This window comes from Macaca nemestrina, chromosome 12, assembly GCF_043159975.1.
Source record: "Macaca nemestrina isolate mMacNem1 chromosome 12, mMacNem.hap1, whole genome shotgun sequence".
NCBI classification, from domain to species: domain Eukaryota; kingdom Metazoa; phylum Chordata; class Mammalia; order Primates; family Cercopithecidae; genus Macaca; species Macaca nemestrina.
The window spans coordinates 9524243-9552221 of NC_092136.1; the positions used below are offsets into that span (position 1 = coordinate 9524243).

Consider the following 27979-nt stretch of genomic DNA (forward strand, 5'->3'; position numbering starts at 1 on the left):
GGATCTTACAAGCGGTGGGCGAACAAACCTCTCATCATGTCCTCTCTAGATTCCAGTGTCCTCTCTAGATTCCACCTGACTCAGCTCCCCTGAGATATCCCCCATTCTCAGATTTGAGTTCCTGCCTCTTCCTCTTAGCCTACCAGCCCGAGTTATTCCCTGACATAGGCCCCTAGCCCTCCAGGCTTCCACATCTCCCAGAATCGAGAAAGTTGAGAAAGTTGGACCCAAGGCTTTCAAAGTCGCAGGTTCAATTCAGAACTCTTTGAGAGCCCCCAGGGTCCTGCTCCCACAGGTTGGTGTCTTGATACTGGTTACATAACAATCAGTCCCCGAAGTTCTGACATCACCCACTGAAAATTCTCACCAGCCTGGACAGCCAAAGGGGTCTGTGTGTGGCCGGGGAGGATGGCGGGGGAGTGAGCCCCATGGAACAGCCAGGAACTGGTAAGGGGAGGTAGGCATAGGTCCCAGTAAAAGATGGTAAATGATGGTGACCCCGAGAGGAAAGCGGAAGTATTTGGGTTTTTAAATTTCCCCCTAAGTTCCCACAAGATTTCATTGTTGCACCCACACTTCCCCACTTCCCCGCATAGGGAATTTTCAATTTCACTTCCCAAAACGCAAGTGACCAGAGGGCCTCAACTTCCTCATGTCCTCCTGCCCTGCCCCAGCTGTAATCTCTGTGGGGAAGCCTTCTCCCGCGCGCGTCCGGTGTCACCCATGTCCTCCCCCGCTTGCGTCCCTCTCCCACTCCCACCCCTTCGGCCTGAGGGGAGGTCAGGCCTCTCGCTGCCCGTCAGTTTGCCCGTGTGCCCGCTTCTCCTTGCCCATTTTTATTTCCCCAGTCACCGCCCCGCCCCGGATTCTCTACTCCCTCAGCTTGCTCTGCTACCACTTTCCTGCCTCTCCCTCTCCCAAAGCAGATAAAAGATGTGTGTGTCTGGGAAGCTGGGCAGAGAGGAGTAGGTGCCGCGGGGGTACTCCGATGATTCCGGGGATTCTGAGCCAGCGGGAGGACGGCACGTGGGGAACGGCGGGCGCGGCGCGTAGTCAGGGAACCAAGGCACTGGGCACTGGGTGTCTCGTGGAGCCATCCCGCGGGGGTGTGGGGGGTCCACGGTGCCGGAAGGCGCGCAGGCCCACGGACCGTCGCCGCCTGACGCCTGCTCCTCGCCTTCCTAACCGCAGCACTTTCGCGAGCCTCCACACGAGGGGCGGGGCGAAACAGGTACGGTTGCCACGGCACCCGGACCACAGCCTCGCGAGATTTGGAATCAGCCAATGGGAGGTGGGGGAGGGGAAGACGTGGCACAAGTCTAAGGGGCGGGGCCGGGAGGGGCTCCTCCCTACCTCACCCAACTGCGCCCTGCCCCCGCCGCGGCGGCGCGAGCCGCCCCTCAGGGACTGACCCTATAAAGGCCGCTCCGCGAGGAGCGCGCTCCGTTCGGCAGAGGGCGCTTCGGCTGGCTGGGCTGTGCGCCTGCGCAGTGGGGGTCGCTTCTCGTCCCCTGCCCTGGCCTGCCGCGCCTCGGCTCCGCGCCCTCGCCCCGCTCTCAGCCGCCGCTCTGCCCCGCAGCAGCCAGCCCCGTGTCCGGCAGTATGTTCAGCTGGGTCAGCAAGGATGCCCGCCGCAAGAAGGAGCCGGAGCTCTTCCAGACGGTGGCTGAGGGGCTGCGGCAGCTGTACGCGCAGAAGCTGCTGCCCCTGGAGGAGCACTACCGCTTCCACGAGTTCCACTCGCCCGCGCTGGAGGACGCTGACTTCGACAACAAGCCCATGGTGCTCCTCGTGGGGCAGTACAGCACCGGCAAGACCACCTTCATCCGGCACCTGATCGAGCAGGACTTCCCGGGGATGCGCATCGGGCCCGAGCCCACCACCGACTCCTTCATCGCGGTCATGCACGGCCCCACTGAGGGCGTGGTGCCGGGCAACGCGCTCGTGGTGGACCCGCGGCGCCCCTTCCGCAAGCTCAACGCCTTCGGCAACGCTTTCCTCAACAGGTACCCACCCATCACTCCAGGGGGCGGGGGGCGCGGCCGGGGCACACACCGCACTGGGAGCCTGACCCTCCCGTGGCTGTCGCCCCGCCGTCCTTTGTCTCCGAGGCCCCAGTGAGACCCTCAGTGATCACTCCCTGGTCCAAGGGCCCTGCCGCTTCCCAGAGAAAACCCGCCGGTTTTCTAAGAGTGGGCGTTGCCCGCTCCCCCAGCTTCTGTTGTCCCCAGAATCTTCCAGGTTAACCACCGAGCCCTCCTGCAGATCCCAGCCCCACTCCCCTCAGAACCAGGGCCGCGGTGGGAAGCTGAGCCATTCCTGGGCTCCTTTTATTGGTCTCCACCTCCTTCCCGCAGACTGGATGCACCTAATTCATGGAAATCAACCCTCCCTTCCCTGTCTCCTTAAGTGTCAATAGCAAAACACAATGAAACTTTTAGTCATTCCCTTTTCTGGTGCGGGGTGGGTCTGCTCTGCCTCCCCTGGGAGGGTGGTTTTGTGTAGGAGGGAGGAGGAGGATCTACTGTGGCTTGCTGACTTTGGGGCAGCCCCTTGGAGGCAGGGGACAGTTGAGGTTTGAACACTTCTCCCAAAGGCAGCTCTCAAGAGGTCAGTGCTGCCTTGAGGGATTTCAGGAAGCAGGATGAGGTGGTGGCAGTGGGAGCCCTGCAATGAGATTCTGGCCCTAAGCCCTTCTGTGCACTGAGAGACAGAATCTGAGGTTCCTGCACCCGCTTGGACCTCATTTTCCCAGTGAAGTGGCCTCTGTACACGATTAGAGTGATCTCCAGGACTCTGCCTCTCTCAGTGCTGTGAGTGAAACACAGTGCCCCCGCCCCTCAAGGAGTGCAATGGCCAGGCTCACTTTTCTCCAAAGAAACTTGAGACATCCCGGTCCCAACCCCCAGGCATACCAAAGTACTTCATACGAAAGGACTACCTACCAAAGTACTTCACAGACCCTGCCCTCCCTGCCACCCACATTCACGGACTCCACATGCCTTTCAAATTCTGCACCAGGGAAGCGCCTCTGAAGGAATCTTTGAATCCTGCCTTCCAGGTCGCCGCCCTGCGTGGTCACATTCCTTTCCAGATGCCATCTAGCCGTGCAGGGCAGCTTGCCCTAGAGCCAAGCCGGTGGCCAGGCCTACTCCATGCACAGAGCTGACCTTCAGCAGGGTCTGTTGCCACTTCCAGTCATTTCAGACCGCCCTCCTGTTTTGTGGACGTTGATGTTTGTCTATCAAGGTCAGGTTGAGTGCAGCCCTTTGGGCTAGGGGCCCTGAAGAGGCAGGGTCCTCTTGCTCTGACCTTACCTCGTTTCAAGATTTGTGCTTTGCGCACTGGTAGAGAAGTGATTAGCTGAAACCATTAACTGGTGAGAGCCATTCGACCCTGTGAAAAGTTTGGCGGCTGTGCCAGAAAGTCCAAGTGTTCGGTCTCTGCTTCCATGCAAAACTTTGGGAAACCGTGGGAAGGGTCACTGCCCCCGCTGCCTCTGCTGTCCTGAGCTCTTCACTTTCCTTGTGAGGGCACACCTTTTTTGAAAAGAGAAACATGGCACAGGACCAGTTTTCTGAATTTGGAAGCCTAGAGTTTCAGAGCTGGAAGGATCTTAGACATCGTCTCCGCAGCTTCCACCTCACTGGTTCAGGAAACCGAGGCTCAGAGGGTCCAGCTGATTTGAGGAAGTCACCCCTTAGGTCAGCCAGCACTGACTGCCTGGTTTTTGCGCAGCCAGTTACTGCCTTCTGCTGCTTCTACCTGAAAAAGAGCAATTCAGGATTGCTTTGTCCGAGACTGGTGCTTTGATGACTTTGGTGCCACAGGATCTGAGAGGTGGCACACGTTTATTTCCTTCTTGCTGCCACCTCATCTCCAGAGGATCCCTGATCACTGATGGCCTTGCTGAAAGGGCCCTGTCAGCCCACGCTGAGGCCGCGAGCTGTGTCAGGATGTGTAGTGTGGGGAGTGTGCCCGGCGAGGAGGGTGCAACAAAGGGGGCTTTTCTCTGGCTGATACAGCCTCTCCCGGCTGAGTCTTAAAGAGACTCATTGAGTCGTGAACTTGACTTTCCGACCTTTTTCCCATATGTGGCTGCTCTAAGAATAAAATCAGCTGGAGCAGACCAAGGCAAGGTGCAGTCAGGGTGTCGTAAGAGTGTCTTGCGAAAACTCATCGCATATCTGGGACTGCCACCTGTGCGGCCTTGGTGAAATGGAATCAGAGGTATCTTTGCTGCTTGCTGCCTTTCTTGTTTTCTGCCATATACCCTGGGCTCTGCAGAGCAGCTGGTTTCTGGGTCCTGTAGATATTAACTTGCTTTCTGGGCTCATTTATGAGGCATTTTTACGTATGTGACTTGGCTTCCCATCCTTCTATTCTGTAATCATCTCTCCAGCGCCTCCTGTCCCCAGCAGGAAGGCCAGGCCTGACCTGCATGCATTGCTGCTGGCACTGGGAGAGTGAGGCCCACGTTTTGCTCGCCCTGTGGGTCAGCTGGTCTTGCTCCACTGCTTTACAGAGCACCCCTTGCCCTGGCCAGCTGCCCTCTGCCTGCGGGCCCCTGGTTGCTGGAATCTGATAGAGTGTGTATCTCTCTCAACAACAATACAAATTAAAAAAAAAAGAAAGGCAGCTTCAAGTCTGTGTCCTACAGATAATAGGTCAGTCTTTTCTTTGCTCTCACTACATTTTTCAGAGAAGTTTTTTGTTTGTTTGTTTTTTGAGACAGAGTCTCGCTCTGTTGCCCAGGCTGGAGTGCAGTGGCACACAATCTCGGCTCACTGCAACCTCCACCTCCTGGGTTCAAGCAATTCTCCTGCCTCAGCATCCTGAGTAGCTGGGATTACAGGCATGTGCCACCATGCCCAGCTAATTTTTTTATTTTGGGTAGAGATGGGGTTTCACCATGTTGGCCGGGCTGGTCTTGAACTCCTGACCTCAAGTGATCCGCCCACCTTGGCCTCCCAATGTACTAGGATTATAGGCGTGAGCCACCATGCCTGGCCTTTCAGAGAAGTTTTTAAAGGAGCTTTTTCTGTGTCCAGTGAGGGATCCCTGCTCTCAACTGGGACTGCGCTTGCCTTTCTGGGCTGTTACAAGCTTAGTGCGAAACTCAGATGTGTGTCGCTAAGCCCTGGCCCACAAGTCGCCAGCCTCTCCATGGTCTTGTTCTTCCTGAGCCTGCTCTGACTTTCAGAGAATAGGGTGTCTGTGGTTCTCCGTCCCACCGTCTACCAGCCTGTGTGGTCCCCAGCTTTTGCCCGCCGTCCGTTTCAATTCCCTCACCCGAGCGGCTGGTTGAAAGGGCAGGGCTGGCCGTAGCAGTAGTAGGAAGGGGCCAGCTCTCTTCAATGTGGACATTTAGCCAAGTGGTGGAAAGATGGGATTTCAAGGTCCCAGTGTGACCTTCTGTCTCCCCTCTGAATTGAATGGTGACCTAGGCTTGCACAGTTTTCACTAGCAAGTCAGCAGCTTGAAAGTTGATCTCTCGGCCGGGCGCGGTGGCTCAAGCCTGTAATCCCAGCACTTTGGGAGGCCGAGACGGGCGGATCACTAGGTCAGGAGATCGAGACCATCCTGGCTAACACGGTGAAACCCCGTCTCTACTAAAAAATACAAAAAACTAGTTGGGCGAGGTGGCGGGCGCCTGTAGTCCCAGCTACTCAGGAAGCTGAGACAGGAGAATGGCCCGAACCCGGGAGGCGGAGCTTGCAGTGAGCTGAGATCCGGCCACTGCACTCCAGCCTGGGCGACAGAGCGAGACTCCGTCTCAAAAAAAAAAAAAAAAAAAAAAAGAAAGTTGATCTCTCAAACTCTAGGGGAAAAGTAAATGTGAGGAAGTGCCGATGTGGGTCAGTTTGAGCCTGCTGGTTGCATTCCCGGTTGAGAAAGTCTGTACAATTTGCCGGCCACCCCTGGAAACTAAGACAATAGAAAACCACCTGTCAGTTCCCCGCTTCAGGAGAGGAAGCCACAGATGGAGCGAAGGAGTACAGAGAGCCCTTTGTTGTGTCCGGAGCAGCAATGACTGTGTCTTGATGCCTGTCTTCTGGCTCTTGCTCTCGTGTAGGTTCATGTGTGCCCAGCTGCCCAACCCTGTCCTGGACAGCATCAGCATCATCGACACGCCCGGAATCCTGTCTGGAGAGAAGCAGCGGATCAGCAGAGGTAAACAGCTCTGACTGCAGCTCGGCCGCTGGCTTTGTCACAGATCCTTCTCTCTAAGATCTGCAACCTGGTTCAGATGCTGCCTTTGAGATTTCTCCTTTTTTTTTTTTCTGAGACGGAGTCTTACTCTGTCACCCAGGCTGGAGTTCAGTGGCACGATCTCGGCTCTCTACAACCTCCGCCTCCCAGGTTCAAGCCATTCTCCTGCCTCAGCCTCTCGAGTAGCTGGGACTACTGGTGCCTGCCACCACGCCTGGCTAATTTTTGTATTTTTAGTAGAGATGGGGTTTCACTATATTGGCCAGGCTGGTCTCAAACTCCTGACCTCGTGATCTGCCCACCTTGGCCTCCCAAAGTGCTGGGATTATAGGTGTGAGCCACTGCGCCCAGCTGCCCTCAAGATTTCTTCCAGTCTCAGGCTTTCTAAAAAAAAATGTGGCCGGGTGTGGTGGCTCATGCCTGTAATCCCAGCACTTTGGGAGGCCGAGGCGGGCAGATCATGAGGTCAGGAGATTGAGACCATCCTAGCTAACATGGTGAAACCCCATCTCTACTAAAAAATAGAAAAAATTAGCCGGGTGTGGTGGCGGGCACCTGTAGTCCCAGCTACTCAGGAGTCTGAAGCAGGAGAATGGTGTGAACCTGGGAGGCGGAGCTTGCAGTGAGTCGAGATTGTGCGACTACACTCCAGCCTGGGTGACAGAGCGAGACTCCATCTCAAAAAAAAAAAAAAAAAATGTGTCCGAGTAAGAATCCATTTTACATCAGCCTCCCATCTCCACAGTGCTCTGTGCACTGAAAGGGCGGGAGCTGCTTTCTTCCTTGGCTCCCTAGGCCCAGGCGAAGGGAGCAACCACGGTGAGACTGCAGCCAATCTTGTGTGGCTGTCATACTTTTGAACCCTTGGGGCATGCTGGAAACAACAGGATCAGAATGGCCTTGGGCCATGCTGTGAGTGTGCAGGAAGCATTGCTGACTGTGAACAAGCCCCTGGTCCCCAGAGCTTATTAGCCTTAGTCTGTGTTTAAAAACCTTTGCCCCCCCAAAGCCATATACATTCCTCACGAGTCCAGCAGGACTGAGAGAGAGCCAAGCAAAAGGAGAAGCTGGTAGAAATTCATGGAACAGTTAGGGGCTGGTGGAAGTTTGCTTATATTTGTTTAGAGGTTGATAGCAGCCTCCCTGGCTGAGGCCTTCATGCTGTGCAGTAGTGCGCCATGCCCATTCCAATTGTGTAAACTCCTGCCTAGATTCTGCCAAGCTCTTTTGAAGATCTGTTTCAGGATGAGCCTGAACTGGGTCCTCCCATCTGTCACTGCCCCTTTTTCGCAGAAGAGTGGGGCACTTTGGGGCCTGATGCTTTCTGGGAGGAGCTTGAGGGTAGGCTGGTACCTGGCAGGTGGAGTGGAGTCTACAGCTCCAAATGTGAAAATGAAATAAGATCAAACTCAAAGAGGGGTTGAGGACAAGGGAGCAAGTTTGTTGATGATTAACTTGCAGATCTTTCCCGTGTCCCTTACCCTCTGGACTGGCCTGTGGTGCGTGAGCCTTGCAGTCAAAGCTGGCAGCTAGGATTTGGGGTGCACGTATCTCTCTGCTGGGCCTCTGAGGGCATGGGGACTCTGTTCTTGGAGCTGAGAAACCTTGCTTCTCTTTCCTTCCAGCCTTGCGGGCCTTGCCCGTGTGGGATTGCATCAGAGCGTACTGAAATCATTGCCCCTCATCTGGTTTCATAGCTGCCAGTTAAGCTGTTAGATTCTCCCACCCCTGGTGATAGTGACGCTCCTAGGAGTTCAAGGGAGTAGATTTGGAGACCCTTTCTAAAAGAAAAAAAATAAGGCGAGGGCTAGTATTTTTATTTCTTAGTGCTATTATTGTTCCAACCTAGTTTTAGTAAATACCTGATAAGCAAAAACCCTGTCGTTTGCCAAAGCAAGGTCAGAAAATCTGAATAAGTTACTTTTTTTTTGTTTTTGTTTTTGTGGTTTTTTTTTTGAGACAGAGTCTTTACTGTGTCGCCCAGACTGGAGTGCAATTGTGTGATCTCGGTTCACTGCAACCTCCTACTCCCTGGTTCAAGCGATCCTCCTGCCTTAGCCGCCCAAGTAGCTGGGATTACAGGTGTGCGCCACACACATGCTCGGCTAATTTTTGTATTTTTAGTAGAGACAGGATTTCACCATGTTGGGCTGGCTGGTCTTGAACTCCTGACCTCAGGTGATCCGCCTGCTTCAGCCTCTCAAAGCATCATCACAGCCTTGAACTTTTGGGCTCAAGCGATCCTTCTACCTTAGTCTCCCGAGTAACCGGGCCCACCGGTGCGGGCCATCGTGCTCGGCTGGGGTTGTATGTCTTGTGTTGCTTGCCTTGACCGTTGCCCTCTGAGACACTCTCTCCCCGCCGCTTACTCCCTCTGCTTCCTTTCCCTGGTAGGAAAGAGGCAGGCAGAGGTGTCTACACTGGCTGTCTCTGGGACAAGCACCAAAGTGTATGCTCCATATCAGTGGATCTGCAGACACAACATGGCATTTTGATTGGGAGCAAGGGATGGATGTAGGTGTTGCCTTGTGGTCCCCGCCTTGGAGTTGCTTGTGCAGATGACAGGTTGGAGGAGCAAGCCAGCAGGACACAAGGCTGCTGTCAGTGTGCTGACCTGTTCTGCCTGTGTCGCCTCCCTGTCCCCTCCAGGCGCAAAGTGTGGCCCCTCTGCATCCCTGAGAGGCCAGGCTCCCCTATATCCACAGAAGGTCATCTCTAGCCATCATGGGCAGGAAGGAGCTGGTGGCTGAAAGAGAAGTACATCACTCTGATTGGGGGAGGGGTTTCCTGCTGTGAAGTAGCAGAAGATCAAACCGATTTTACTAGACCATTTCTTTTCCTCCATAGCCCTGGCGGCCTTGGTTTAGATGTGTCTTACTGAAAGTTACCTGATTAGGGTTTGAATGATGGTGTTGTATTGTCAGGAGAAAGCATCGCTCAGTACCTCTTGGAGGTGCTAGGTGTAAACTCCAGGATGAGCCCCACTAGGTGGACACAGGAGGAGTGGATTTCTGTTTCCGGAGGCCACGCCCATCAGTCATGGAAAGGCCCGTGTGACCTGTCCAGCAGAGGAAGTCGGAGTCAAGCAGCGCGTTCCCGGCAGGGCTGGCTGCCTACTACTGCCTTTGCTGGTGGCGTGAAAGGCAGGTGTTTCCCTTTCAGAAAGATAGGGCTGGCAGAGCACGCACATGGGCCCCAGTGTGACACGCCTCCCCTGTCCTGCCAGCGCGTTCCCTGGAAACATGTCCTTGTGGAGGCCGTGGATGGACATTGGGGTTGCTGATTTCATTTACTTCCATTTCCCACCCCGTCTGGCCCCTCCTGGCCTCTCCTGACTCTTTTTCCCCTTTCCCCATGGTCCTAATGTGTGCAGGAAACACGGTCTGGAAAGATAAGGTGGGCTGGTGCAGGCCCAAAGCGGTCAGGATGCAGCCGGGCTCTGTCAGGGATCCCTGAGGACTGCCTCAGGGACGAGAAGGGGGCCGGGTTGGGGTCTCTCGGGCTGCCTTTGCCTGTGTGCTAATCTGAGTGACTTTAAAGATACTATTCTCCTGTGTCAGCAGAGAAAGGTGGCCTCTGGGGGCTGCGTTCATTCTTGAGTGCTGCCTGTGTGACTGATAAGGGCACAAAGGGCAGCTGGGCCTGGCAGGGGTGGTGCCCTTGGCTCCAGGGGCTGCCGACCAATTGCGTGGTCCCGGCAGTGCCTGGATGCCGAGTCATCCCCTGGCGGGGCCTCTGTGGGCAGCCTGGCCAGTTCGTTCCCCATCGTGGTCACTAGGCAACTGTGAACAAAGCGGGAGTTTTTGTGCCTCAATCTCCCCATGAAAGCTGTATCGGCAGGGTAGTGTTGCTTCAACTTGCAGTAGCAGATCGGAGACCTGGCCAGCTTTGTGTCTGACTTTCTGCTGGCCACTGCCACGTCAGTGAGCTCCACTGAGTTATCACAGCTGCTGCATCTAGGAGGAAGCTCCTGCCTTTCAGAGGAGGAAGCAGGGGCTTAGGAAAGTAAAGTAATTGGCCTAAGATGACAGCGAGGCCAGCAAGCGTCGGCGCTAGGATTTGGACCCAGGCAGGGGCTGTGCTCCTGCTGTGGCAGAGCTGAGAAGGGCACCTTGGCGTGAAAGCTGCGGGTCCAGGAGTGCCGAGAGCTTGGGTCAGACAGATCTTTGCCCTGGTTGGGTCATTACTGTGGAGGTCTTCTCAGCCCTCCTGAGACACACAGAGGCCACCCTCTGTTTCTCTCCCGCCCAAGGTTAGACTCCAGTCCTGAAATGGACCTGAGGTCTGGGGCTTTGAACAGCAGTGCTGGTATTGTCTTCCCTGTTCCCTGTCTCCAGCCATAAATGACCCCTTGGGCTATCCAGGGAGCCTGGTGGCCTGGGCTCTCATTTGCCCTCTGGTGGTCTGCAGGCTCCCTCTAATCCTGGGAGCTATCCTGATCCTTAGTCGTTGGATGGGGCCTTCCTGCCCACACTCCCACCTGTGTGTCCTGAGCCCTCTGGCCCAGAGGTGGGCCTGCATCGTGGGCCGCCCCCACTTGCTGCCGACACCTCCTGAGGTGGAGATGCCGCTGCCAGCAGCCCCCCCAGGCCGGGGTTTCACCAGGGTGCTCCGAAGACCATCAAATGCTCCCAGGGGCAGCCCAAAGGCCGTGAGCCAGGCCAGGTGCTGTGTCCTTCTTGGATTCAGCATCCACAGCACAGGTAGATCAGAAGTTCAAGTCCCACGTCAGTACTTGGGGAGCTGAGTGGCTATAGGGAGTTGCCATAGTCCCTGAGAACTGCATCAGTCCATCAGGAAACAGCACAGCTGCTCCGGTTATTGTAGATTACTGGAATTTACATGTTAAGCTCTTGCCTTAGTGCCTGGTGTACAATTAAGTGTTCAAGTGTCAGCTGGTTCATAGTCAAGAGATTGAAAAGCCCAGGGCTTTCCAGACTATGATCTGAGTAACATCCTGGGGAGTATCAGGGCAGCGCTGACTCAGCCGGGGTTTCCCATTGGGTTCCAGGCCCTCCTTTGCTCTCAGCTCCAGGCCTCCCGAAACCCCCTGCTCGTCCCACCTGACTGCGACCTCCCTCTGGGGCCCAGCAGGCCAGGATGCCAAGACAGCTTTTGGCCTCAGCCTCTGCTGGGGGTGTGCAGGCTCTGCCGCAGAGGAGGCGTACCAGGCGCTGCCTGCGCTCGGCACCTGTTCCCCAGGCTGCGCACTGGCGGTGGGCTGGGGAGCAGCTGGCCAAGCGCCTGCAAACATTCCGTTTATATTTGGGGGATGAGGCATTCTTCATGCGTTTGAAGTCCTTGCCTACACACCCATCAGAATCTGAGCTTCTTAAGCCCAAAATACAAATCCTGCGAGTAAATAAGAGCAAACATTTACTCCTGCTTGCAGTGTGCCAGGCTCACTCCATCCGCCCGCGGCCCTCCGAGCTGGAAACCTACTGTCTTCATGTTACAGATTGAGAAGCTGGGAACCGAGGTTCTGAGAGCAGAGGCCTGCTGGGTCATACAGCTGGTTGTTGAGTAAAAGGTTCAGGATGGAAATGTGGGCCTGATTCCAGAGCTCCTCTGCCCCCTCCCGCCCCTCTTTTCTGCTCCTGTCTGATTTGCTGGGGTCTACGTTGTGTGTAGTGAAGTCCACCCTCCTCAGGTGCCCGGCTGTACAAAGCATTCCTGGACGGCCACCTCCATGACACAGAGCATTCCCATTGTCCGAAAGTTCCCGTGCCCCTTAGAGTCACTCCTGGTCCCCAGGCAGCCCACTGACCTTTGCCTTTTCCGGAATGTACCTAAATGGAATCATACAGGATGAAGCCTTTTGCTTCCACCTTCACTTAGCAGGATGCTTCTGAGCTGCATCCATGTGTTTGAGAGCACCCGTGGCCCGCTCCTCTTTGTTGGGGGTCCTTGTCCCATCATAGGGATGCACCATCAGTTGTCATCCGTTCACCTGTCAGGGGCGCCTGGGTTGTTCCGCCTGGGGCAGTTTTGAGTCAAGTTCATGCTTTGTGTGGGTGTGTGCTGCTGTTGCTCTCAGGTAAAGCTGAGGAATGGAGGCGCCTCTGTGCTCCCCTGGAAAACCCTTCCCGAGGAGCGTCAGCCTGAGCAAGCCCAGGAACGAGGCCTCGGGTACGGATTCCTCTTAGTTCCTGGATCTCTGTTTTGTTTTTCTGGGCCCAGCGCGCGTTGGAAACCTGTGTGATGGAGAGCTAGGGCGAGAAATACTGAAGCCCACGCAGCTTGAATGACAGGAAACAAAAGTTGAAGACAAACCCTCTATTGTTTCATGTTCTAGAAATCTTTGGAATGTATAAAGCAGCTTTTCCCCCTGCGGCTGGAACTACCTGTGTTTTGGAGGCTGCTGGGGTAGGGCAGGGAGGCCTGAGAACCCCCCTTTTCCCCTTCTGCACTGGCGGGAAACATGGTCCGGCTGTTGTCAGAAAGGCAGATCCTCTGAGGCCAGCGCCTGGAGAGAGGACCCCAGAGCCACAGTGGCCTGGAGGAGGCTGGGCGGGATGTGGGTTGCCATGAGAGGCACCTGCGTGCGCGCTACCCTGAGGTGCCACGCCTGGCTCGGCCTGGTTGCCTGGAGCCGCTCTGTTCTTTCGTCCCACACCCCCAGGACTTCTCATTTTCATTTTTAAAAATTGTGATAAAGTACACCTAACATATAATATTTACCATTTTAATCTTTTTTTTTCGGGGGGAGATGGAGTTTCACTCTTGTTGCCCAGGCTGGAGTGCAATGGCGTGATCTTGGCTCACTGCAGCCTCCGCCTGCCAGGTTCAAGTGATTCTCCTGCCTCAGCCTCCCAAGTAGCTGGGATTACAGGTGTGCGCCACCATGCCCGGCTAAGTTTTGTATTTTTAGTAGAGACGGGGTTTCACCATGTTGACCAGGCTGGTCTCGAACTCCTGACTTCAGGTAATTCGCCCACCTTGGCCTCCCAAAGTGCTGGGACTGCTGGCATGAGCCACCGCGCCCAGCATTTTTTTTTTTTTCCCCGAGACAAAGTCTTGCTCTGTTGCCCGGGCCGGAGTGTAGAGGTACAATCTCAGCTCACTGCAGCCTCTGCCTCCTGAGTTCCAGCGGTTCTCCTGCCTCAGCCTCTTGAGTAGCTGGGATTACAGGCGCACAGCACCACACCTGCCTAATTTTTGTATTTTTAGTAGAGACGGGGTTTCACCATGTTGGTCAGGCTGGTCTTGAACTCCTGACCTCAGGTGATCAGCCTGCCTTGGCCTCCCAAAGCACTGGGATTACAGGTGTGACCCACTACACCTGGCCTCATTTTAACCACATTTTTTGGTCATGCACCCCAGAAAAGTAGATTTTAACTATTTGTAGGTATGCATTTCACTGTAACACATTCTTCATTGTTCAGCTGTCACCACCATCCAGCTCCAGAGTTCTTCAGTTCCCAAAGGGAAACTCTTCCTGCTCCACACCAGCTCCCCTCCCTGCTCCCCGCAGCCCCTGCACTCCCCATTCTATATTCCTTTTCTGTGCACTTGATTTCTCCTGGTATCTCCTGTGAGTGGAATCCTACAGTGCCGTATCCTTTTGTGACAGGATGTTTTAAAAAACTTTCATTTTAGGTTCAGGGGTACATGTACAGATTTGTTATACAGTTAAATGGAGTGTGGTGGGGTTTGGTGTACAGATTATTTCATCACCCAGGTAATAAGCATAGTATCTGATAGGCAGTTTTCTTTTCTTTTTTTTTTGTTTTGGAGACAAGGTCTCGCTCTGTCACCCAGGCTTGGAGTGCAGTGGCATAATCACAGCTCACTGTAGCCTCAACCTCCCAGGCCCAAACAATCCTCTTACATCAGCGTCCCAAGTAGCTGGGAATACAGTTGCGTGCCACCACACCCAAATTTTTTAAATTTTTGTAGAGAGGGGGTCTTGCTATGTTGCCCAGGCTGGGCTCAAGCAGTCCTCCTGCCTCAGCCTCCCAAAGTGCTGCAATTACAAGCGTGCACCACCATGCCCAGCCTGCTAGGCAGTTTTTCTGTCCTCACCCATTCCACCCTCAAGTAGGCCCTGGTGTCTATTGTTCTCTTCTTTGTTGCAATGTGTACTTGATGTTCTGCGCCCACGGGTAAGTGAGAACATGCGGTATTTGGTTTTCTGTTCCATTGTTAGTTTGCTGAGGATAATGGTCTCCAGCTCCATCCGTGTTGCTGCAAAGGTCATGATCTTGTTCCTTTTTATGGCTGCGTAGTATTCTATGTGGTATATGTACCATGTTTTCTTTATCCAGTCTACTGTTGATGAGTATTTTGGTGGATTCCATCTTCGCTATCATGAATAGTGCTACAATGGACATGTGTGCATGTGTCCTTATGGCAGAATGATTTCTATTCTTTAGGGTTTATGCCTAGTAATGCGATTGCTGAGTCGAATGGTAGTTCTGTTTTAAGTTCTTTCAGAAATTGCCAAGCTGCTTTCCACAGTGGTGGAACTGGTTTACATTCCTACCAGCAGCGTATAAATGTTCCCTTCTCTCTACAACCTCACCAGCATCTGTTGCTTTTAGACGTTTTAATAATAGCCATTCTGACTGTTATGAGATGGTGTCTCATTGTGGTTTGATTTGCATTTCTCTAATGATTAGTGATGAGTATTTTTTCATATGCTTGTTGGCTACGTGTGTGTCATCTTTGGAAAAGGTGACAGGCTTATTTCATCACTTAGCATCCTGTCTTCCAGGTCCCAGGATTTTCTGAGCCAGAGCTTCCTGGTGGCTCATGATCCCTTATCAGAGGGGGCTCTGGCTTTTACTCACTAAAACCATTCCCTCTGCAGGCAGGCCTTTCTCTCCAGCCCACCAGCTTGGGCCATGTTTTCTGTGTCCTTTTGCTAGGTGTCAGTTCTGTCACTCCCACCGGGGCCTGAGCTAGTCAAGCTAACAGCAAGGCCCCTCCCTTGGTGGGTTCCAAAGCCTGAAGGCTTATTGCCTTGGGCAGTGCCAGGGGTGCTGGCAAGCCCTGTTCTGTACTTGTCACCAGCCATCCAGCTCTGATCCAGAGAGTGGCACGGTGCTCCTGCTGTGCGGGGTAGCCTTTGGCACCTCTTGAAACCCGGCGTCTTTAAGACTGAGTGAGGTGCTTTGAGGGCAGTGAGGGCCTGGTGGGCTAAGGAGCACCGGAGGGCCTGGTGGGGCTTGCAGTTACCTGGTCACATGCCTGCGTGGCACAGGCCCGAGTGCTGTGGTCCTTTTTGTCACCTGTGGGTGTGGCTGGCCGGTCACTGTGTTTCCCTCACAGCAAAAGCACATTTTCTGTAATAAACAGGAAATGTTATTCACCTGCAAAAAAATGGACTTACCTCTGTTGAGTCCAACTTGAGATGATGGCCAGTAACTGGGTTTCGGGGCAGGTGGGGCCGGGCTCCTTGACCTGGGGCAGGGAGTTTTGGAGTGCTCACTCTTCCTTCTCCTCTTTTTTCTCTCTTTCCCCAGGGTCCCCCAGCCATCCAGGGGGAGGCGGGAGTGGGGCCTTGCTGGATGGAGTTTGGGAGGGTGACCTCAGCTCCCCAGGCGCCGTCCTGACTCCCAGGCCAAAGCTAACATGGGCTGAGCACAGCCCATCAGGGCGCCCTTATTCCCAATAACTCAGTTTTGGCATCACAGCCTCCCCAGCTGTGTGAATTCTAGTTTCAGCTTGTGGCGGGCTGAAGACAAATGATTTGTCGAGGGGAGAAGTTGGGCCCCCTTTTTGCTGAGCGAAGAGCCTCAGTCCTTGAGTCATCGCCTTTTCAGTACTGACCTGCGTTCCCAGAGCTGGCCATAAAAGGCTGTGGGCTGCGGGCCCCAGGCAGGCCCTGCAGGCTCAGCTAGTGTGGCCTGGTGGCTCCAGGGGCAGAGGCGGCCTCTCCCTGCCCCTGCTTCCCTCATGTTGCCCTTGGCCTCTCTTTCTGGTTTTCTGCTGAGACTTCACCCTTTGGGCATCCCCTCCTGTGGAGCTCGGAGCCAGCTGCAGGGAGTCCGGGTGCCCGGGGCCTCGTACTTTGGAAGCAGGAGCCTGTGGTGGCATGAGGTGCCCTGGCGCGATGCCCTTCCACACCTTCTGGGCACAGGGAACCTGGCAGTTCTGCTGTCTCCGACCATCCGCCTAAGCCTCTGAAAGGCTGACCAGGCCTCCCTGCCCAGGCTGGAGGCCAGGACCCCGGCTTCCCTGCACTCCTGCCCTGTTGAGAAGCTTGGCCCTCAGGGCTGCTTCTGGTCCGAGAGCCCTATTTCCTGTTGGGCTGGGGCAGGGAATGGTCGCACATCACCTGTGGAGAGGCTGCCGAGGCTGTGTGGCTGAAGCTGTGGATTTGGGATTTTCCTTACGTTTTGGTGACTTTGCTCAAGGATGAAAGTCCTTGACCGATGATGGGTCCCAGGCCGCTGTCCCCTTGTTCCCACAGAGCCCTGGCTTCCCCAGCCCCGGCCTGCGGAGAAGGCTGTCCCTGCCGGGTCCTGGGCTGGAGGCCCAGTGCTCCCACACGCCCTCCTCCCTGCAGCGCCGAGCGCTGGCCAAGGAATTGGTATTTAAATTTCACAGATGGACAAAGTAACTGAGAAGTTTAAGAAAAGAACTTCAGGTCACAGAGTCAGTGGCAGGGGGCGGGAGTGAAGTGCAGAGCCATCTTAGTGGCCTGAGTTCCTTCTGGGAGCACCAGGTGTGGGGAGGGGCTCCGCGCCCCTGTGGCTTTGGGCTCACAGATGGCGCCAAGCACGCTTGGGCCTGGGGCCGGGGCGGGCGGCGGGAGTGTTTATCCCATGAACGAGCTTGGCTCTGCACACCCGGTGGTGCCGTTTATCTTGGCGTGCTTGTGCATGGAGGCAGCCTCTCGGGGCCTGGGCTGTGGACCTGCTTTCGCCCTGGAGGGCTTTGCAGGGTGGGAGCAGCAGATGCCACCAAGGGGGAGCCCGTGCGGTGGTGGAGTCAGCAGCAGCTCCCGCTGGGGTACGGCAGGGCTGCCCTCCCATCGCCGTGGGCGACCCTGTCCAGCTGCTGCTTTTCCCTCGGAGCTCCCACCTCACTGCTGTTTTTCTATCCCGCTCAGTCTAGAGAGCGCCCGTGTCCATCCCCAGCTTGGTGAGAGGGTGGTGAGTGTTTTTCACGGGGATGCCAGGAGTGGGCAGTGGGGTGAGGACGGGTTTGGGTCCAAGTTGGGTGACTGTCAGACTGTTGTGTGCAGGAGTGGCTTCTCCCACTTATTTCCAGAGCCTGACTGCTCTCTGGGAAGTACTTCGTGCTTCTGAAGAGGGCCGGCCTACATTTGGGTGGCCTGGGACCTGTGGGCAGACTGAGCCAGGGAGGTGGAGGCTTGCCCAGAATCAGGCAGAGAGGACGTGGCCCCTCGGGGGTGGGGCCCAAGCTCCCCAAGGACTCTGGGCCTTTGTTTCCACATGGCCCGCCTGTCACTCCTTACTCTTCCTAGACCGGGAAGGACAGAGGTTTTACTCTAGGGGCAGAGGAAGAGGTGAGGATTTGTTTTGTTTTGTTTTGTTTTTGAGACAGGGTGTCACTCTGTCACCCAGGCTGGAATGTAGTGGCATGATCACAGCTCACTGCAGCCTCAACCTCCTGGGCTCAGGTTATCCTCCTGTCTTCGCCTCCCAAGTAGCTGGGACTACAGGCTGGTACCACCTTTGCAGAGTCGGGATTTTGCTGTGTTGCCCAGGCTAAAGTGGAAATATTTTGAAGAGGCCTAGTTGTCATGTAGGATTTAAATTAAACCGCTGTTACAGAGACCCAAAAATCATTGGCTTAAGTCAGATAGCCGATAGTTTATGTGAAAAACAACAGTCCAAGGCCATTCTGAACATGCAGCTTTCATCTCTGAACCCAAGGTGCTTCCTCCAGCTCCTCCCATCACAACAGCGTCCCAGTCCTCAGGAGGGAGAAAACAACAAAGGGCTCATGCTCCTTTCCTTGTTCATTTCTGCTGAAGGAAGCTGGGAAGTGCAATCTCAAGCTGGGAGGCCATGAATCCAGCTGAAACTAGATAGTTATTTCTGGTTCCTTCCTTTAGGAGGAATTTCAGTTAGCAGTCTCTGCCACAGGCGACAGAGTTTGCTTTAATTGGCGGGCCTTAATTGGGCCGTAATGGGTTGGTGGGAAGCAATCTAGAATAGAGTTTAGAATCCAGACACGGTGGCTCAGGCCTGTCATCCCAACACTTTGGGAGGCCAAGTCAGGAGGATCTCTTAGAGCCCAGGAGTTCAGCATAGACATAGTGCTGAACATACCTACAAAAATAAAAATTTAAAAATTAGCCAGACATGGTGGCACATGCCTGTAGTCCCAGCTACTCAGGAGTCTAAGGTGGGGGGATGGCTTGAGCCCAGGAGTTCAAGGTTCAGTGAGCCAAGATTGTGCCACTGCACTCCAGCCTGGGTGACAGAGCAAGACCCTGTCTCTAAAAAAAAGAATATAATTTTTTTAAAAAAAGAATATAGAGCTTAAAGCTGGAGTCTATCCAGTCCAACCACTTTGTTTTGGAGAAGTATTTAAGACCTAGGAAGGGGAAGTGGTTTGTAGCATTTCCTGGGCTTCTTGTAGAGCAGAGGTCAGCAAACTTTTTCTGTAAGGGTCGGATAGTTAATACTTCCAGCTTTGCAGACCTTTCACAGCTTTGCAGTTTCTATCACAACGACTGAACTCTGCTGTGTTAGACAAAAGAAGCCATGGATAATACAAATGAGCATGGCTGTGTTTCAATAAAACTTTATTTATACAAACAGGTGGTGGGCCAGGTTTGATTCCTGAGCTGTAGTTTGCCAACCCTTGTTGCAGAAAATAAGTGAGATTCCTGCAAAATGGGGAGCCTGGCACATCAGCACTGAACAAGGAGCAGCTGCAGTTACTGTTGCAGGCACCTCTTGTCACTGCCTTCCCAGGGCACACAGCTGGCAGGTGGCAACACTGGAGTCTATGTTCTACCATCTGTGCTGTGCTGAGCACAGTGCTGGGTCTCCTCACTCTCACCCTCGTCTGACCCACCTAAGAGCTTGCACTATGGGACGACTTTTGCATTAGCACCTGTTTATGCCAAGTGCTACATGGGTTGGGAGTGTTATGGTGGGGGCAGGAATAGGGGAGATAATCCTGCCCTCAGGGTGCTGTACTGTCTAGATGAGCACCTTCTAGGAATTTTTTTTTTTTTTTTTTGAGGCAGAGTCTCGCTCTGTCACACAGGCTGGAGTGCAGTGGCGTGATCTCGGCTCACTGCAACCTCTGCCTCCCAGGTTCAAGCAATTCTCCTGCCTCAGCCTCCTGAGTAGCTAGGACTACAGGCATGCGCCACCACGCCCAGCTTTTTTTTTTTTTTTTTTTTGGAGATGGAGTCTCACACTGTCGCCCAGGCTGGAGTGCAGTGGCGTGATCTCAGCTCACTGCAGCCTCTGCCGCCCAGGTTCAAGCAATTCTCCCGCCTCAGCCTCTCGAGTAACTGGGATTACAGGTGCCTACCACCACGCCAGGCTAATTTTTATATTTTTAGTAGAGATGGGATTTCACTATGTTGGCCAGGCTGGTCTTGAACTCCTGACCTTGTGATCCACCCACCTTGGCTTCCAAAGTGTTGGGATTACAGGTGTGAGCCACTGTGCCTGGCCTTTTCTTTTTTCTTTTCTTTTTTTCTTTTTTTTTTTTTGTGTGTGACAGTTTCTCTCTTCTTGCCCAGGCTGGAGTGCAGTGGCATGGTCTTGGCTCACTGCACTCCTGAGTTCAAGCGATTCTCCTCTCTCAGCCTCCCAAGTAGCTGGGATTACAGGTGCCCACCACCACGCCTGGCTAATTTTTGTATTCTCAGTAGAGATGGGGCTTCACCATGTTGGTCAGGCTGGTCTCGAACTCCTGGCCTCAGGTGATCTACCCACCTCAGCCTCCCAAAATGCTGGGATTACAGGCTTGAGCCACTGTGCCTGGCCCCTTCTAGGACTTTTATTTTATTTTATTTAGAGATGGAGTCTTGCTCTGTTGCACAGGCTGGAGTGCAGTGGTGCGATCTCAGCTCACCACAACTTCCTCCTCCTGGGTTCAAGTGATTCTCCTGCCTCAGCCTCCCAAGTAGGCTAGGACTACAGGCTCGTACCACCAGGCATGGCTAATTTATGTATTTTTAGTGGAGACAGGGTTTCGCTATGTTGGCCAGGCTGGTCTCAAACTCATGACCTTGTGATCCTCCCACCTTGGCCTCCCAAAGTGTTGGGATTACAGGCGTGAGCCACTGCACCCGGCCTGTAGGAATTTTAAAAACTATCTCTGGCTGAGAAATACCAGGCCAGGTTGGAGATGAGAGCCATCAGAGCAGCAGGTCCCTTGGCACCCCTGAGCTCTCCCTTCTCTTCCCCGCAGGCTATGACTTTGCAGCCGTCCTGGAGTGGTTCGCCGAGCGTGTGGACCGCATCATCCTGCTCTTCGACGCCCACAAGCTGGACATCTCCGATGAGTTCTCAGAAGTGATCAAGGCTCTGAAGAACCATGAGGACAAGATCCGCGTGGTGCTAAACAAGGCAGACCAGATCGAGACACAGCAGCTGATGCGGGTGTATGGGGCCCTCATGTGGTCCCTGGGCAAGATCATCAACACCCCCGAGGTGGTCAGGGTCTACATCGGCTCCTTCTGGTCCCACCCGCTCCTCATCCCTGACAACCGCAAGCTCTTTGAGGCTGAGGAGCAGGACCTCTTCAAGGACATCCAGTCTTTGCCCCGAAACGCCGCCCTCAGGAAGCTCAATGACCTGATCAAGCGGGCACGGCTGGCCAAGGTAGACCCCAGGGTGAGGGGAGCAGCCTATTGCCAGGCAGGGCCGTGGGGCTCTGAGATAGGCACTCAGGGCCCCGGGATTGCCCGAGACCCATCCCAGCTCACTGCACAGGCGGACCTGTGCTGCGCTGTTTCCCTCTGCAGAAACCAGTCTTTGGTCAGCACCCGCGTGCAGCCTGCTCTTAACTAAGATTCTCCACCCGGCCTCCCTCTAAACCTGTTCTGTGTGTGGTTTATGCCCCATCTACTTTCAAAAAGGGTTTGACTATGCTTACAACACAGAAACAGCACACAGGAAGTTACCGCTGAAGCAAAGGAGGCAGCCTCAGAAATGGGGTGTTGGGGGATAGAGCTCTGAGGCTTGTTGGCTTCCCTCTAGGGTTTTTTGTTTTTGTTTTTGAGGCGGAGTCTGGCTCTGTTGCCCAAGCTGGAGTGCAGTGGCATGATCTCAGCTCATAGCAACCTGCACCTCCCAGGTTCGAATGATTCTCCTACCTTGCCTCCCGAGTAGCTGGGATCACAGGCACACACCACTATGCCCAGCTAATTTTTGTATTTTTAGTAGAGGCAGGGTTTCACCATGTTGGCCAGGCTGGTCTCAAACTCCTGACCTCAGGTGATCAGCCCACCTCAGCCTCCCACAGGATTACCCCTCTGGGGTTTACTGGGCCTGAAGTGCACTCAGCACAGTGTTGGACGCCAGGGACATGGCGGGGAGTGACACACAGCCCATCCACTCCTCAGCCTTCATGGGGAAAGCAGAGCACACAAACAAAAACTAAACATCAGTTGTTTGTGTCGTCTTGGAGTGAGCATAGGCTGCTGCGGGAGCTGGCGCTAGGGGCTGTCCCAGTGGAGTAGAAGGGCTGGGGGAGGCCTGGCAGGAGCTGAAGCTTAAGCTGCGATAGGAAGCAGCTCGTGAGGAGACAAGGTGCCAGCCTACAGACTGGGAAGCACTGGGCACGGAAGCCAAGGTCACGCTGAGGCGGTGTCAGTCCAGCAGACCTCGCAGACCATCCTTACGTCTCCTGGCAGCCCAGGCCCGGTGGCACCTATCAGCAGCCTCTGAATGGCCGAAAGGTTTGGAATCTCAGTGGCTGACCAAGTACTTGAGTGAGAGCCAGCGTGGCTGGGGCCAGAAATCAAAGGTTAATGCCACCGGCGGGCCCTTCCAACACAGAATGACAAACACATGCCCTTAGGGTGTCTGACTTTGGATTACACCCTATTGTGAGCCAGCCTAGACGAGTCACCAAGAGTGACAGTCCCGGCTGTGGTTGGGGTTGGCCCCGTGGACAGGAGTGTTTGACACAGATTGTCTGAACAGCTGAAAAGTGACCAAGCCCACACTTGTATCTTAGCAGGGCACCTAGCTATTCTTTCAGGCTCTTAGTACAGGGTTGGGCTGTTTAAGAAATAGGCTCCAGCCAGGCATGGTGGCTCACACCTGTAATCCCAGCACTTTGGGAGGCCAAGGTGGGTAGGTGGATGACCTGAGGTCAGGAGTTCGAGACCAGCCTGGCCAACATGGTGAAACCCCATGTGTACTAAAAAAATACAAAAATTAGCCGGGCATGGTGGCGCATGCCTGTAATCTCAGCTACTTGGGAGGCTGAGACAGGAGAATCACTTGAACCCAGGAGGCAGAGGTTGCAGTGAGCTGAGATAGTGCCACTGCCCTTCAGCCTGGGTGGCAGAGCAAGACTGTCTCAAAAAAAAAAAAAAAGAAAAAAAATAGGCTCCAGCCAGGCATGGTGGCTCACACATGTAATCCCAGCACTTTGGGAGGCCAAAGCAGGAGGATCCCTTAAGGCCAGGAGTTAGAGACCAGCCTGAGCAATCTAGTGAGACCCTGTCTCTATTTAATTTAAAAATTAAAAAAAAAATTAAAAAATTAAAAGAAAGGCCCTTGCTGTAGCTCCCATCTCTAGGCCAGGCCAGAGCGTGGCTGGGGAACTGTCCTGCCTGCCGAGCCGGGCCCTTTGGTGATATGTCCCCAGTTCTTCAGTAAGACAGCACAGAGAGCAGGGTGCTTGCCCCCACCTCGTGGCATGCAGGGGGTACCAGGGCAGACCTTGTGTGGGCATTAAGGCTTCAGTGGCAGCTGTGCCTGTGGCCAGGGTCACAGTCTCCCGATCTCCAGAGTATAGCTGAGGACTGAGGATGGGCACTTCCTGGGGAGCCCATGCCCTGCCTGCTCAGAGGCACGGAGACTCTGCAGGCGTGGAGCACAGTGGCCCTCGTACCCACTCTGTCTCGAGGCCAGACAGTCAGAGGGCATGTGGGTGCCACCCGGCCTGAGCAGTGAGAACTGACCCATCATCCTTTGCCACCACTGTCCTCCCCTTGTGTCGCAAGTACCCTGGGCCCCACCTCACCTGCAGATGAGGAATTCTCATTCCGGCCTGAACCTCCGTGAGCTGTGTGCACGGGCATGGGCCAGACGCCTGCTCTGGAGGACACAGGGCTGCGTGGTTTTCTTATTTTTAATTTTATTATGTTATTTTTTGATTTTTTGGAGACAGAGTCTCACTCTGTCACCAAGGCTGGAGTGCAGTGGCACGATCTCGGCTCACTGCAACCTCCACTTCCCAGGCTTAAGCCATTCTCCTGCCTCAGCCTCCTGAGTAGCTGGGATTACAGGCACCCACCACCACGCCCGGCTAATTTTTATATTTTAGTAGAGATGGGGTTTCACCATGTTGGTCAGGCTGGTCTCAAACTCCTGACTTTAGGTGATCCGCCTGCCTTGGCCTCCCAAAGTGCTGGGATTACAGGCGTGAGCCACTGCGCCCGGCTGGCTGGATGTTTTTCTAGAGATCTCCCTTCTGGAGCCTCCCTGTGAGTGGAGTCAGCTTTGAGAGAGGAACCCATGCAAAAACCCAGGTGAGTGACCCCAGCCTCAAAGGACAAAGGACGTCCTGAGCTGATGGGTGTGGGTGTGGCCCTGACTGAGGCCCTCTCCTTGCAAGGCAGAGAGAACTCCCCTGCTCAGCCACCTTTGAGGACAGACAGGACAAGGGGCGGGCATGAGCCCTGCCTGTTTGTCTGTGAGACCGTGTGTGACCGCCAGGCCCTAGGCACACTGAGTCACCACGCCTGGGAAACTCTGTGGCCTCCAGTGTTGCCTCACACCTGCCACTTCCTTTTCCTGGAGTGAATGGTGCTTTCTGTGGTGACTCCCACCGGCCTGGGATCTGCCTGCCACAGTGTCCCTGGGAGACCCTAGATCTAGACCCACATGGCACGGGGCTGTCTCCCTCAGGCAGTTTTCAACCAGGCCCCCACCCAGGGCAGACAGGCTTAGGCTGAGTGGGGTAGTGGATGGGCTGGAGCCGGGGAGAAGGGCAGCGAGGCTGGCTGGCCGCAGCCCTCCGTGGCTGGACACAACTTGGCAAGGCCAAGGGATCTGAGGGCTGGGCTGCTCTCGAGGGGTGCCAGGTTCCCAGCTTGCTGCGGGGAAATGAAGGGGGTACCGCCCTGAACTGGCACGTCTAAGCAAGGTATTGACGCTTGGATAAAGCTGGCAGCTGCCAGGAGAAGCCTTTGTGGGATGTTTTGAATCCTTCGTCATCTGAGCTGTGATGATGGAGTGGAGTGTGGCACGGGCCCACTGGAGTTCTGTGGGCTCCGTCAGCACTCGGCAGGGATTTGGACATGCAGGTTGGTGGGCCCTGCAGGAAGCCTGCTCCCAGCTTGGGGGAAGGGGGCTTGCAGAGAAACAGAAAGAACATGGGCTGTGAGGCACCTTCAGCAGCCCTGGGTTCCAATCCCAGCTCCTCCACATGGAAGCCAAGTGCCCCAGGCAGCGTTTCCCAGCCTTAGGGCCAGGGTTGGGGGAATCCCACCCCGCAGGGCTGCGGTGAGGGTTGAATGGAGGGTATGTGATGTGCCCAGCGGTGCACAACAAATGGCCTCCTTTGGGTTGACAGACTTGGTTTTACTATTTCTGGATCATCACAATGATCCATGCAAGGCCAAGGCTATTGTCTTCTGTTTCAAGTGCATTTTCCTGTCCTGTCCTCTGCCCCACGGCAGTGAACAGCTGTGGCTCTTGCCAGATTGTGTCTGCTCCTAGGCCTGTGGGAGCCAGCGGTGGCAGCAGCCTTAAGCTTGACCCATCCCTATCGCTTCCCTGTTCCTGAGCGAGCACCTTGGAGTATCCTTGGAGTGTCCTTGGAGGCTCTGCTCTCGGGGGCAGCCTGGACCAAGACAGCGCCTGATGGCCACCCCCGTCCTCACAGGTTCACGCCTACATCATCAGCTCCCTCAAGAAGGAGATGCCCAATGTCTTTGGTAAAGAGAGCAAAAAGAAAGAGCTGGTGAACAACCTGGGAGAGATCTACCAGAAGATTGAGCGCGAGCACCAGATCTCCCCTGGGGACTTCCCGAGCCTCCGCAAGATGCAGGTATGGCTGTCCCCAGGCCCCATGCAGGCTGGTGGCCATCAGGGCAGGAGGAAGGCCGAGGGCACTGGATTTGGAGGGAATCCCATCTCCATGGGGAAGGGCCTCCCTGAACGGAAGCAGCTGGGTTAATCACCGGCACCCCACCCAACTCAGAGTTGACCCAGGCAGTGACACTGCAGAGGGGAATGTGGTGACTCACCCTGCATGGTGGGGGGAGGGCAGGGCCGTGCCAGCCGCTCTGGTGCCCTGTCCATTAATCCTTTGCTGCCGCCCTGTAAGGAAAGAGCTGGAGTTGCCTCCTGTGTACAGGTTAGAGAGCCAAGAGCCAGAGGGGTTCGCCGAGTCGCCCCTGCTAGTCGGGGGGAGCAGCACTTTCTGCTTGAGAAGCCCTCACTGGAACCACCTGGCCTGGAGTCTGGGAAGGGGCCACCCTTCCCAGCCCTTGTCTTTCCTCCCCTGCCCACAGGAACTCCTGCAGACCCAGGACTTCAGCAAGTTCCAGGCCCTGAAGCCCAAGCTGCTGGACACGGTGGACGACATGCTGGCCAACGACATCGCGCGGCTGATGGTGATGGTGCGGCAGGAGGAGTCCCTGATGCCTTCTCAGGTGGTCAAGGGCGGCGCCTTTGACGGTACCATGAACGGGCCGTTTGGGCACGGCTACGGCGAGGGGGCCGGCGAGGGCATCGATGACGTGGAGTGGGTGGTGGGCAAGGACAAGCCCACCTACGATGAGATCTTCTACACGCTGTCCCCTGTCAACGGCAAGATCACGGGCGCCAATGCCAAGAAGGAGATGGTGAAGTCCAAGCTCCCCAACACCGTGCTAGGGAAGATCTGGAAGCTGGCTGACGTGGACAAGGACGGGCTGCTGGACGACGAGGAGTTCGCGCTGGCCAACCACCTCATCAAGGTCAAGCTGGAGGGCCACGAGCTGCCCGCTGACCTGCCCCCACACCTGGTGCCGCCCTCCAAGCGCAGGCATGAGTGATGGCACCTGGCCCCGCACCTGCCATCTGCACGCCCGGCTGGGAGGCAGACGGGGGGAGGGGAAGGCTCACCATTTCTCAAGGTCCATAAAGACTGAGCGGATGTTTCCTCGCCTCTCGAAAAGGAAAACCACCATCTTTATTTTAAGGCTGTTCCTGGGCCTGGCGGGGGAGGCAGGGGTGAGATGATGGAATTTTGTGCACAAGAACTATGGATATTTTAATATATAACGTTAGAGGCAGCGTTCTTTGTCGCCGCCTCCTCTGTGTGACAGCCACGTGCACAGCCTCTGCCCCTCACCGGCCTTTGCTCTGCTCTGGCTGCAGCTGGACAGTGCAGCGACTGTGACCGCAGGGGAGCCAGGTCGCCCTTTTGGCAGCTGCTAGGCTGGGACTGCATGGACAGGAACACCGGGCACCCTCCGTTTGCTTCTGAGCTGAGGTTGCTTCACGGGGCCGTGGCTTCCTTCCTCACCCGGCTCTGCCTCCCCGGGCTCTCGGGCGAAGTGGGTTCTTGTGCCTTCCCCTCCCTGGCCCAGGCTCCCCGTGCGCGGGCCCTGCCCTTTCCTCCCACGCCCCACCGGCTCCGATGCGCCACCCCGCTCAGCAGTCACAGAAGCAGGGCCCAGCAGCCTTTTTCAGGGGTCCAGGGAGCAGGAGAACCATCTTCCAGAAAAATACATAAGCTAGTTTCTGTTCTGTAAAGTGACATCTTTCATACTTGACCAAATTTCCCAGTAACTTCCCAACCACTGTTCAAAAGCTGTGATTTTTGTCTCCCCTTCCCACCCTCCAGCCAAGGGCAGTCCTGCCCAGGGGGCATTAGATGTGGGTACCCGGGGAGCACCCCCTTCCTGGACCCCAGCGTTGCGTTTCCTGGCTGAGGAAGGGTGGTCATCCCAGCTCCTGCCCCACCCTCTCACTTAACTGGAGCTTTGGGAAGTGCCCTCCACAGTGGGAGGTGGGTGGTGGGTGAGGGCTGGCGGGGCCTCATGACAGCTTGGTGCTGGTAAGAGGAAGCCCATGGTTCTGGCCAGGCTCTTGTGTCCAGACAGCGGGGACCAGGGGAAAACCCAGTCCCTTCTGTAATCCCCCTTCATTTCCTACCTTCCTTCCTCCTCTGTTTAGCAAAGGAGGGCAGCTGACTTGGATGTCCTTAGAACGCCCCGGCCCCAGGCTGAGCAATAAGAAACCGGAGCCTTGCGGCCCAGTGGCCTGGGCCAGTTCAGGCCACCTCCCCCTCCTCTGCCTGGGGCCATTGAGCCCAGCCTCCAGGGCCCCAGCGCATTCGCAGGCCAGCGGCCACTGTCCAGGCTGTGATGGCACCGAGGCAGGTGGAGCACCGGGCGCCACACAGCTGGGCTTCCCACCAGGCTCTCCCGCGGGGGTCTCAGGGAGCTTCCCCCTAGCGCTGCTTGGAGTCTGCAGGAACTGTCCTTGTTCTCCCTAGCCCATCACTCCATACAGTATTAGGTGAGGATGGATGGGCGCTGTCCTCGCCAGGAAGTCACTGTGGAAGTTGCAGTGGCTTGTTCATACCTGTGGGAAGAAAAGTGAAGACTTTCCCCTTGCATTAAAAAGTCTGAACTGTGCCGAAG

At 55.3% G+C, this 27979-nt stretch overlaps 1 protein-coding gene across 3 annotated transcripts; it reads left to right on the top strand.

Moving 5' to 3' along the window:
• Window positions 1–361: 361 nt before the first annotated feature.
• Window positions 362–27973, top strand: LOC105469537 (EH domain containing 1). 3 transcript variants are annotated; one of them, XM_011720710.2, is made up of 6 exons: window positions 362–447; window positions 1580–2006; window positions 6077–6174; window positions 20572–20984; window positions 25228–25392; window positions 25859–27973. In XM_011720710.2, the coding sequence occupies exons 1-6, from the start codon at window positions 429–431 to the stop codon at window positions 26381–26383; spliced, it is 1647 nt and encodes a 548-aa protein (XP_011719012.1). In that variant the 5' UTR covers window positions 362–428; the 3' UTR covers window positions 26384–27973. The 3 variants fall into 3 exon arrangements, with proteins under 3 accessions (XP_011719012.1, XP_011719014.1, XP_011719015.1); XM_011720712.2 differs by having other exon boundaries at window positions 374–457; XM_011720713.2 differs by lacking the exon at window positions 362–447 and adding an exon at window positions 1192–1231.
• Window positions 27974–27979: the final 6 nt, after the last annotated feature.

Coding starts and splice junctions, on each gene's coding strand:
- LOC105469537 (XM_011720710.2), top strand. Junction 6,175..20,571: donor GAAGCAGCGGATCAGCAGAG/GTAAACAGCTCT, acceptor TCTTCCCCGCAG/GCTATGACTTTGCAGCCGTC. Junction 25,393..25,858: donor CGAGCCTCCGCAAGATGCAG/GTATGGCTGTCC, acceptor CCCTGCCCACAG/GAACTCCTGCAGACCCAGGA.